Source organism: Monomorium pharaonis, chromosome 11, assembly GCF_013373865.1.
Source record: "Monomorium pharaonis isolate MP-MQ-018 chromosome 11, ASM1337386v2, whole genome shotgun sequence".
NCBI lineage: Eukaryota > Metazoa > Arthropoda > Insecta > Hymenoptera > Formicidae > Monomorium > Monomorium pharaonis.
Window position 1 is genome coordinate 13,218,859 of NC_050477.1, and position 11,684 is coordinate 13,230,542.

The 11,684-nt window shown below is 35.1% G+C and overlaps 3 protein-coding genes across 11 annotated transcripts; 2 read left to right on the plus strand and 1 right to left on the minus strand.

The window, feature by feature from the left end:
- Positions 1-395: 395 nt before the first annotated feature.
- Positions 396-4,361, plus strand: LOC105829130 (cell death-inducing p53-target protein 1). 2 transcript variants are annotated; one of them, XM_012667789.3, is made up of 4 exons: positions 396-595; positions 1,141-1,268; positions 2,400-2,556; positions 2,642-4,361. In XM_012667789.3, exons 2-4 carry the CDS (start codon positions 1,154-1,156, stop codon positions 2,745-2,747), a joined length of 378 nt encoding a protein of 125 aa, XP_012523243.1. In that variant the 5' UTR covers positions 396-595; positions 1,141-1,153; the 3' UTR covers positions 2,748-4,361. The 2 variants fall into 2 exon arrangements, with proteins under 2 accessions (XP_012523243.1, XP_012523250.1); XM_012667796.3 differs by lacking the exon at positions 396-595 and adding an exon at positions 680-1,020.
- A 3,810-nt stretch (positions 4,362-8,171) lies between these two features.
- LOC105827826 (protein ALP1-like) lies at positions 8,172-10,987 on the plus strand. 7 transcript variants are annotated; one of them, XM_012665987.3, is made up of 3 exons: positions 8,172-9,033; positions 9,301-9,345; positions 9,563-9,765. In XM_012665987.3, the coding sequence occupies exons 1-3, from the start codon at positions 8,517-8,519 to the stop codon at positions 9,622-9,624; spliced, it is 624 nt and encodes a 207-aa protein (XP_012521441.1). In that variant the 5' UTR covers positions 8,172-8,516; the 3' UTR covers positions 9,625-9,765. The 7 variants fall into 7 exon arrangements, with proteins under 7 accessions (XP_012521441.1, XP_012521440.1, XP_028047219.1 ...); XM_028191418.2 differs by adding an exon at positions 10,362-10,987 and having other exon boundaries at positions 8,183-9,033; positions 9,109-9,815; XM_012665985.3 differs by adding an exon at positions 10,362-10,987 and having other exon boundaries at positions 8,185-9,033; positions 9,301-9,815.
- On the minus strand, positions 9,933-11,647 carry LOC105827827. Of its 2 annotated transcripts, XM_036293625.1 has the most exons (5): positions 11,280-11,647; positions 10,997-11,153; positions 10,800-10,939; positions 10,353-10,571; positions 9,933-10,173 (listed from the first exon to the last, which is right to left on the minus strand). In XM_036293625.1, the coding sequence occupies exons 1-5, from the start codon at positions 11,458-11,460 to the stop codon at positions 9,953-9,955; spliced, it is 918 nt and encodes a 305-aa protein (XP_036149518.1). In that variant the 5' UTR covers positions 11,461-11,647; the 3' UTR covers positions 9,933-9,952. The 2 variants fall into 2 exon arrangements, with proteins under 2 accessions (XP_036149518.1, XP_036149517.1); XM_036293624.1 differs by having other exon boundaries at positions 10,353-10,939.
- Positions 11,648-11,684: the final 37 nt, after the last annotated feature.

Genomic DNA, 11,684 nt, shown 5'->3' on the forward strand with positions numbered 1-11,684 from the left:
AATTGTGAACAGTGAATTAATAAAAGCTTATCATACATTCACGATAGATTTTTTCTTCCGTGTTATGGCTCTTTCCTCGGCGCGCTTTCATTCGCATAATTTGAAAAATTAATACCTCGATTATTGATGGACCTAACTCAAGACCTAACCCAAGACAATATGGACTTTTATGTTCATCTCGATTCTCCATCTATCTTTTTACGAGCGTTGACCTACATATTTTGGGACACCCTGTATTTCAGTGGCGTATACACACCACACATACATAATATATATATATATATATATATATATATATATATATATATATATATATATATATATATATATATATATATTACATATCAGCCATATCAGGTACAGAACACACGTCTGCACTGTGCACTGTTTACGAGTGATTTTGGTGCTGTGCGGCCGTATCGTCCCAGCTTCCTGCAGGAGGGACGGGTGCCAAACTGCTAACCAGTTACCAGTGCCAACCTCAAGAAGAGGGTGCTGTTGTGCATAAGAGGAACGTCTGTCTTAGGGAAACGGACACGTTTATCGGGAGATCCGATAATCAAACGAAACATTGGACTTGTCACTTCATTGACAGGTAGGTAGTTACAACGTGGCACAAGTCGCGTTATCGCAGATTGAAACGGGGCGAGGATGTCGCCGGAGCGTCAAATTTCGCAATCGACATTCACGTATTCGGGCAACGGCCTTCGACGCGAAAGTCGAGACGCGTCGTTCGTTTTATCGCGACGCGCGTCTGCGATAGTGCTCGAGCCGTTCCTTGTCGTTCAGTTTTTTCCTTTCCGAAATTTGCAAATTGAAAAGCTTGCAGTTTTCAAGTAATAACCAACTTTAAATAACAATCGAAACGGAGTTCGTTATCGTTTCCCCTCAATTTTTCGGTATCTCGATAAAGTTTATTTTTAGTGTCGCGCGTCATATCTGAAATGTAGTATGACAGGCAACACTGGCTCACACTTCATTATCTAATATGATCTTTTGCATCTGATTATGCAAATTGAGGTGCAAATATTCTTACCTGATTTTAGATTTACATATTTTGTAGATAGCTTAATTAATGGAATACAAAGGTCCTTGAACATTATTGCTCTTTGCATTACATAAAATTTCTGATGTCAACAGATAGAGGGACACCATGCATAAAAATGGACCACCTCCACCTTATGAACCACCACCTTATGCGCCGCCCGCTTACTCTCAGCATGTGGGAGGTGTACCTCCAGCTAGTCCATTTACACCTGCACAAACTTGTAAGTTAAAAAAACATTGAATTTGTATCAATGAATTTTATCTTAACCTTCCGACTATGGATCTGAGATGTCCAAGATATTTGCTTGTAACTTTAAAACGGCAAGCCTGCTTGTTTGTTTTTTATTTAAAAAGAAGTAGGTGATGAAGAAAATTTGTTGTTGCAAAGTTGTTAAACATCAGACTATTGCTGCACGTGGAACAAGCAAAAATCTTTATCTTACATATATACATGAGATTATATTTATAGGAAACGTAAGTTTTTTTTCTGTAACTAATAATATACAGAAGTCTTTGGAACATAATATTAAATGTTACATAAATTTATAGTAAAATATACATAAATTAATAATAAAAACTGTAAAGAAATTAATAGCTCATATATGGTCTGCTATGCAACAAAGGGTGATAATACTATATTTTTTAAACATTAAATCTTGGAATAAAAAAGCTATTATATATTGAAAAATAATAGTTTTTGTTAGGTTATGTCAAAGAATAATGTTCAATTATTATTATTTATTATATATTTTATAATGTATTAAAAATCTTATGTTAAAATTTTGTTTTATTAAAATGCTTTTTATTAAATATATCTTAATTTTAAGTATCTAAATACTATAATATAAATACTAAAATATGCTATATTTTAATTATTTATGTTTAACAATAAAAGTTTTTTATATATATTTGTATAACTTATTTACACTTTAAATTTCTCTTCTGATATTACATTATCTTTATTTTATTAGTTTATTTTCATTAAAGGCTATAATTAATATTTATGTTATATATTACTCATAAATTGATGTTTATAGCTAGAGTCTATATTTAAAATTATTTTTAGTTTATTTTTACATACTACAAGAATTATTTCATTGGTTACGGTCTTAAATATACAATCCGACTAAGAATACTAGTTAAAGAATATAAAGTATATTTTATTTTAGTTAATGCTTTTTATGATGTGTTAATATTTCCTGCTCTTTGATCGATGGGGTGGAACCTAAATCTCAGAGATGTTGGCTACGGATCTCAGTACAGAAGTGAATGGGAAAAGTGGGGCACTGGCAGTCCATACTTATATAGTCAAAGATTAATATCCTCTGATGTTCTCTGTTGCTCTTTTGCAGATGCAAATGGGCCCACTATAGTCACGACTATTGTACCTCTTGGACCACAGTCAACTCATACAATTTGTCCACATTGCCATGCTGAAATAGATACAACAACAAAAACTGAACCTGGCATGATCGCTTACATTTCAGGTGTTATCATAGCATTGCTAGGGTAATTATGAGTAACATTTGGAATATATTGCGTTATATTTACATTGATGTACTTTGTAATACATAACTGTTTTCTTCTGTATTAGATGTTGGTTTGGTTGCTGCTTGATTCCCTGTTGTATTGATGAGTGCATGGACGTTCATCATACCTGTCCAAACTGTAAAGCTTATCTGGGACGTCATAGAAGATAAGTGGATTGTATTAATACGTCCACGCATTATTGCATTTGAATGTTGAAATGTTTACAATATTACCAAGGATTCCAATGGATATGTTAAACTTGATTCTGACATTGTACATTTTGAGGGCTACAGGGCTCTATAAGAGAGATGTAGCGAAAGATGTAGCAGCTTAAATCAGATGATACAATAAGATCTTTATAATGAAGGATGCACAATATCTAAATAATAATTTAGTTTTATATAAATTTTAACATTCAATTTTGTTGCATGCAATTCGTTATAATCTACACGATTTTTGTAAAAATATTGTTCGTGTTTTTGATTAAGTTGATATTATATATGCAACTCGTAATCTCTTGCACAATTTTTATAAAAATATTTTTATACTTTTATCATAAAACTGGTAAAACTTGTGTTTAAGATTTTTGGTAGCAAGAATCGTTTCAAAACACTTTTATAAAACATAAAGAGATTTACACTTCCACATCGATTTGTGCTTCCACATTACTGGCCTGTGGTCAACATGACGCTATAAATGCTTTGAAGCGTTTATTTAAGTTGACAGTAGCTATTAATAGATCTTATTCATTTTTATTATTGCCGTAAATATGTACCATAGGCTTTCTGCAGCATTAATTTTTAAAGATTAATTCATTAATCATGATTAATGTCAATTTTTATTTAGATGTTATGTTTATGTTTGAGACAAAATATTTTAAGATTGGCTATAAAACTGATAGGCAGCAATATGTGCAATATTCTTATTCATATAAGCCGTCCAATTCTATAAAATATGCATTAATAAATTTTCTTTGTAAATTTAAATTGGATCATAACATAAATGGAGATTGTTCCAAATATTTAAGCATAGTTTAGAGAGATTATCAAATGAAGATTGATGATAAATGATATATCATGTTTTTATCATTAAATAAATGGTAGCTGATATATCATTCTAAAGAACTTGGAAGAACAGAAATCTCATGTTCGTTTAGAAAGAAAAGATACGCACGCTCACGCACGCACACACACACACACACACACACACACACACACACACACACACACACACACACACACACACACACCCACACACCCACACCACGCGCGCGCGCGCGTAATTATTAATTTTGTATACGTTATAAAAGCGACTACAAACATTTTGATCAATTATCATGCGTGCAAATAATAAATTTGATAAAGTAATAAATAATTGCCATTTGATAAAATAAACTCACGATATTATTTTGAGAGAATTTGTGCTAATAGCTTCATAGGCTAATGTAATTATAGAATAATATTTAATACACAAATGATGTCGAGTAATCGAAAATTAGCTACGCTTATTTTGTGTGTGCCTCAAAATTGTTCAAGACTGTAGACCTCCTGTGCTCTTATTACAAAATAACTTCTGTTTTGTTACACATGTAAAAGAATATGAACAATAAGTGAATATTTAGCTTGTATGCTCACATATTTGATATATCTTGTTGCACATTTTATCTTTGATATGCATATGTAATATTTGCGACGTAGTTAAAAAGAAAAATAAAAACTTGAAATAATATTGTACAATCTTAAAATTTTTTAATACATACGATAATAAATATTATTTTACTGCTATATCTATTTTATTTTATCCTATTGTAATAATGTAGATTTGTTATCTCTAATATATATAAATACGTTTGTTTCAAGCAAAAATTAAAATTTACCAACAAAGAGAAATTATTGTATTGCTAAAATTTTATTAAAATGCAATACTTTAGAAAAGTAATGATACAAGTTGATAATTCCACGGCGTGTCTGCTATATATTGAAAGATTGTGAGATAAATCTCATAGGTCTGTTACTACACTCGCGTGTATATGGCTATTGTAGAACCAGCCTAATGGAAAAAGTAGGGCAATGTTTCGTTTCGCGCATAGTACATTGTTCATCTTTATTGTTTGTCTGTAAACGATATATCTCGCCGATTACGATCACGTATCGCTTTTCATATTTTAATGCGAGGCTATTTATGCAAAAAGTGGCAAAAAGGAAAGAATCACAAAAGATGCCGTATCGGTAGTGGGGGTAGTACGATTTATCGGGGACGGATGAATTTAATAATCGTGAGCCTTAAGTCTGTATCAGACTAACGATTGGGATTGAGATTGGATTGAAATTTGACGAATTAGAACAAAGTTTTTAAAATTTTTGCTTAATTTACTTTCTCTGATTGGTTAGATTTCAATCCAATCTTAATCTCAATCATTAGTCTGATACGAACTTTAAAGGGCCATCTACAATGGAGAGTTGTAGGCCGTAGCAGTAGTCGTAGACAATATTTTCATTACGTACTGTTTTACTGATTACGGCCTACAACAGACCTTGAGCCAATTCAGTGGGTGCTTACGATGAGCGTTTAGGTGTTTGGGGTTAGTTTTTAGTCACCTCTCTATGATAGCCGGCTTGTATATTATTGCTACGTCGTTTATATTATTGACAGCATGGTCGTAGATTTAGCGTTGTTACGACTAAAACACTCCATTGTAGATGGCCCTTAAAGGGCCATCTACAATGGAGTGTTTTAGCCGTAACAGCACTAAAACTACGGCAATGCTGTCTAGAATAAAAACGACGTAGCAATAACATACAAGCCGGCCATCAAAGAAAGGCGACCAAAAACTAATCCCGAATGCACCAACGCTCATCGTAAGCACGCAATGAATTGGCTCAATGTCTGCTGTAGGTTGTAAACAGTAAAGCAATACGAAGTGGAGACATTTTCTACGACTACTGCTACGGCCTACGACTCTTCATTGTAGATAGCCCTTAAGGCCCTCACACATGAATTGACATAACCGTAACAGTAAGATTTCGACCAATCACGTACTTGAATTAGCCGGTTACGGCAGGTTACGGTTATGGTCGCCCAATCCGACGCGTCAAAACCTTACGTTATGGTTATGTTAATTCATGTGTGAGGGCCTTTAGCCCGGATTTACAATAGGTGTAGTAAGCCTTATGCCATAAGAAACTGACCAATTATAATTGAATGTGAGAAGAATAAACGAATATAATTGGTTAATTCCTTAGGGTTTAAGACTTACTACATCTATTGTAGATCTGGCCTTAAGCTCGTATCAGACTAACGATGGATTGAGATTGGATTAAAATTTGACGAATCAGAACAAAGTTTTTAAAACTTTTACTTAATTTACTTCCTCTGATTGGTCAGATTTCAATCCAATCTCAATTGTTGATCTGATACGGGCTTTAAGGCCGGATCTACAATAGGTGTAGTAAGCCTTATGCCATACTAAATTGACCAATTATAATCGAATATGAGAAGAATAATCGAATATAATTGGTTAATTCCTTATGGCATAAGACTTATTAAGGGCCATCTACAATGGAGTGTTTTAGTCGTAACAACGCTAAATCTACGACCATGCTGTCAATAATATAAACGACGTAACAATAATATACAAGCCGGCTATCATAGAGAGGTGACTAAAAACTAACCCCGAACACCTAAACGCTCATCGTAAGCACCCACTGAATTGGCTCAATGTCTGTTGTAGGCCGTAATCAGTAAAATAGTACGTAATGAAAATATTGTCTACGACTACTGCTACGGCCTACAACTCTCCATTGTAGATGGCCCTTTACACTATTGTAGATTCGGGCTAAGGCTCACCTTTTGTGACATGCGCATCAGCCATCGACATGTAGAATGGATCGCTTGACGCAGTGGAAGGGAAAGCCGGACGAATAGAGTGAGAGGCAGATAAGTTGCAGTCTTGTTCTGTTTCTCTTTAGTAAATTCAATTGGTTTGTGTTGAACACGTGGTTCAATACGAACTAATCAAATTGATCGATGGCATCACCATGCTTCTATAGTGTGCTATAGGGTGTGATCCACTTGATGCTACAAACGCTTCAAAACATTCTATGATTGGCCAATTCGTAAAATTCTTTGTTTCGATTGGTCATTCAAATGCTTCAAAGTATTTGTAGCGTCAAGTGGATCGCACCCATAGTGTGCTTGCTTTTTATAGTGTGTTTTCATGTGTTGTATATGTGTGTATGATGCGTGAGTGCAAGGATCGCAGATTTGGCCCCGGTAGCGTACGGTCGTATGGGGAGAGGATAAAGAATTAAGAGCAAGAACCAATCATATACTGAGCACTCACTTATTCTTTAATATGATTGGACCTTGCCCTTAGGGTGCGTTCCACTTAAAGCTCGCAACGACCGTGGAATCATTTCATCCTTGTTGGTTATCAAATATTAAACAAGGGATGGGATTCATAGACCGATCTTAAGCTCAAGCATTGTCTTAAGTCTAGCTTCGAGCCGACTTGAGACTTACTTAACCAATGAAATAACAGCATTGACGTCTCAAGATCGTGCTTAAGCTGGAACTTAAATAAGATTCGACTATGAATTCCGGCCAAGGATAAGCAACGCTCGCGAGCGTTGCGGGCATTAAGTGGAACGCATCCTTAGTTTATTATCCCCTCCCCATGCGACCGTATGCTACCGGGGCCGGAATCGGCGATCTTTGCGTGAGCGATCATCTTGAGGATCACCTTTTATATACAGGGTATCCCAAAACATGTGGGTCAACGCTCGTAAAAAGGTAGAAGCGATCGAGATGAACATAAAAGTCCAATATTGTCTCGGGTTAGGTTCACCAATAATCGAGGTATTAATTTTTCAAATTATGCGAATGAAAGCACGCCAAGGGAAGAGCTCGAGCCATAACACGGAAGAAAAAATCTATCGTGAATGTACGATAAGCTTTTATTAATTTACTATTCACAATTACGATAGAAATTAATTAGATTATTTGCAGATTCCATAAGTTAATACCTCGATTATTGGTGGACCTAACCCAAGACCTAACCCAAGACAATATTAGACTTTTATGTTCATCTCGATCCCTTCTACTTTTTTACGAGCGTTGACCCACATGGTTTGGAACACCTTGTATAGCCTTATATAGGACATCCGTCACCCTCTCTGAAACCAAATGCTGTCTCCTGTGATTCTTTCCTATTTGTATTCATGTGTTTCTCCATTGATCGATAATTTTGACGATCGAAGGAATTAAAAGACGCGAACGCGAGAAGACGATCATGCAATTTCGGAAGGTTTTTTTCTCTCGCGCGAATTGGCGAGTGCAACTCCGGACTCCGAGCTATTCTGGGTGAGAAAAAAACTCGAGAAAATTTTCCGTTTTTTTTCTCGCATAGCATTGCATGGGCGAAGCGAGAAAGGAAGATCGGTACGGCGTACAGCTGTGCGGTGGATATCGACGCGTACGGTGCATGAGCGGCGCGTCGATTGCGCATTTCGAAGATAGCCATTTTGGCGGGTGACGTGTTGCGTGCGCGATTCGCGGTGTGAAAACGACATGCGTGCGCGCGCGCGGCTATGCTTCGAGAGTCGTTATGAGAAGTGAGCGATCGTCAGCTTGTATATGCGCGATCGTCGAGCGGCGGCGGCAGCCGAGATCGAGTCGGCGGCGGCATTGGGTGGCATGCAGAGGAAATGCGATCGACGGACGTACCGCCCGACGGTAAAAGCCTAGACTCCATTAACGCGTTGAGCTGCGGCAACGTTGTGTGGCGACGCATTGCGTTCGACTCTATAGGTGCGTTGGACAAAACCGTGACGCACTTGACGCCGCCGAACGTAACCTTAAATTCTGGATTGCGAAACGCAGTGTATCTCTTGCAGCATACATAACTCTAAAATTGCATAGTGCAAATTATTATTTAAAAAATGGATGAAAATCTTGCTCTGCTTTTATGGCTTCGAAGGAGGAAACGGCGAAATCGATTGAAAGAAAATAGAAGAACGGCTCGTTGGTGGATTCATCCAATAATTAGAGAACGATTTGAACAAGGTGCATATGAAAATTTGATATTGGAATTGCGAAATGATCCTGAGCGATTTTTCAATTTTCATCGAATGTCACATAATCAATTTGATCAATTGCTAGCTGTAGTTGAAAGTCAAATAACAAAACTGCACGTAACAAGAGAACCCCTGAGTGCTGGATTACGTCTTTCATTGACTATACGGTACCTTGCTTCAGGTGACAGCATGATAAGTTTGCATTATTTGTACCGTATTGGTAAATCTACTGTTCCAAAAATTATTACGGAAACGACTCATGCTATTTGGGTGGCACTTATGCCAAGAGTTCTTCCACGACCTACGGCTGCAACATGGGCCAAAGTTGCTATAGATTTTGAACAGAAGTGGAATTTTCCTAACTGTGTCGGAGCCATTGATGGTAAGCACATTCAAGTACAATGTTTCAAAAATACGGGCTCGGCTTTTTATAATTATAAGAGTCAATTCAGCACAGTTCTACTTGGAGTGTGCGATGCCAACTTAAGATTTATTTATGTGAGTATTGGTTCTGCTGGAAGAGAAAGCGACGGTGGTATTTTTCGAAACACGGATTTTGGAAAGCATTTAATGGATGGAACTTTAGCATTACCTCCACCAAAGAATCTTCCAAATACAAATATTTCCTTGCCTATGGTGTTTGTCGCAGATGCAGCATTTCCACTTCTAACGAATATGATGAGGCCATATCCAGGTACCAATTTGACTGCGGATAAAACCATTTTTAATTACCGTCTTAGTAGAGCCAGGAGATTAATCGAAAACACTTTTGGATTGATGTCATCACGTTGGCGAATCTTTCGAAAGCCAATTATTGCATCGATTCCAATTGTAGAAAATATCATTAAAGCTTGTGTTGTTTTGCATAATTGGCTTATAAATGAAGATCTTCAAATACTACCTGCTCGTAGAAGATACATTCCGAATGATTTGGTTGACCGTGAAGATTGCTGTGATAATACAGAAAATGTGATATGGAGAGTGGAAGGACAGCTACCTTTATGGCAGAACTTAACTGCAACTACATGTAGAAACTCTTCAAATGAAGCAAAACAAGTTAGACAGGGATATACAAAGTATTTTATGGAGGAAGGTGCCGTAGATTGGCAGTGGAGAAAAATAGCAAATTTTGAAGAACGTTGTTTATGATACAAACAAAAAATGGTAAGTGTAGAAATTGTACAAGTATAAAGAACCGCAAGTACCATGCTAAACAATGTTGAACATACGTGACATAAGATTTTTAATACACATAAAAAAATGATAATGAGATAAAGGAAAAACTTTTTATAATGTATATATTATTCAATAATTGAATTATTACTTAATATTTCTGACAAAGTATTCAAAACGGTCTGTTTTAAGCGCATTTTGTCTCTAATATTTAACTGTTGAGTATCGCGACTTATGGATAGATAGAATAAATCATCTGATGTAAAATTACTTAGACTGTCCCTTTTCGTTTTTTCACTGGTGATATTTAAAATTGCTTCGTCCACAGGATCTAATGATTCACTTTTGCCTGGAAAATAAAAAACTTTAGTTAATAAATACTTTAATAATTAATAAAATAATTAGAAACATGTTTAAATAATGATACTTTTAAAGTAATTAAAATATTAAAAATTAAACATGTACAATAAAAGTACATATAAATGATAAGTGATATATGATAAATGATAAGAAATCGCAGTAACTAACGTTTTTTAGCTCGACTTGAATTCGAAGGACATGGTGACGTTGAAGGAGGCCGAGACATTAATGATGAATACGAACTACTAGCTGTTGAAGAGCATGGAGAATTTAAATTTCGAAGCACAGGACTAGGAGAGTTTGACGAGATATAAGGCGTATTATTCGTCAAAATAGGAGTTAACAGTTCCCTATTTTGTTGTGATGAAGAACTCTTCATATAATCACCTAAAAAATAATTATTACTATTACAACATTGGAACGTTTCTTGAGCTATTTTTGTACACTTTTGTGTTATTGTCTTTATAATTTTTGGGTAATTCAGGACAACCAATTTTTGTTCTATGTCCCATTTAATTGTGATTTCAAAATCAAAATTTTTCAATTTTGTAATAGTAATTAAATGTTTTATTTCATAAGAATCTATAATATTCACCATTAAAAAACAAAACGTACTTATTTCCACTTCGCAGTTTTGTGTCGATGACGATGTTGACTGTATTGATGATACAGTTGACTGTATTGGTATTATATACTGTGATGGTGTAAAAACTTGAGTTATTTGGACATTATCATCTTGTAAATTAGAAATTGTTCTGAAATTATACAGCTAATTAATAAATAAGATTAAATTAAAACGTGAATAAACTTACTGTCTTGCTTCCACAGTTTCTGTTAAAAATTCTAGATGAGGCATAAGCGACCATGTTGTAGATTTAGTTGCTGCTTGTCCACTTTTTGTTAAAAGTTTCTTTTTTTCTTTTATGTATCTATCACGGATAGACCGCCAACGAGATTTAACAAAATCATCTATAATGTAAAGTAAAATAATACATAAAATGTTAAAATAATATTATAATAATTTTGAAATTAAAATAAATATTAATTTATTTTAAAGCTGATAATTTATATTTTAAAATTGATAAATATAATTACCAGGTACATTTAGTTCTCGTGCAATTTCTGCCCACTTTTTGTTTTTCACATTATTGTCTTTATAATGTTTATTTTTTATATCCCATATCTCGGAGCAAGATTTTACATAATGAATTATCAATTCATTTAAATCCTCACAACTTTCATTTCCAGAATTCATGTTTGACATTGCATTATTCATGTGTAATAACAAAAATAATGCGATTGAGGTTATAAGCCTACATAACCATGGTATACATAATCATCATGATCGTGGTTCACGACTTCCGAAATGTTCCGAATATTACCGAACATTACCGAATATGTCTCTCCGCTGCGTCAAAATCAAAATTTTTCAATTTCAACGCACGCTGCCGCAGGCGACTTGCGGCAGCCTGCGTTGAAGATTCTGATTCGTCGACACAC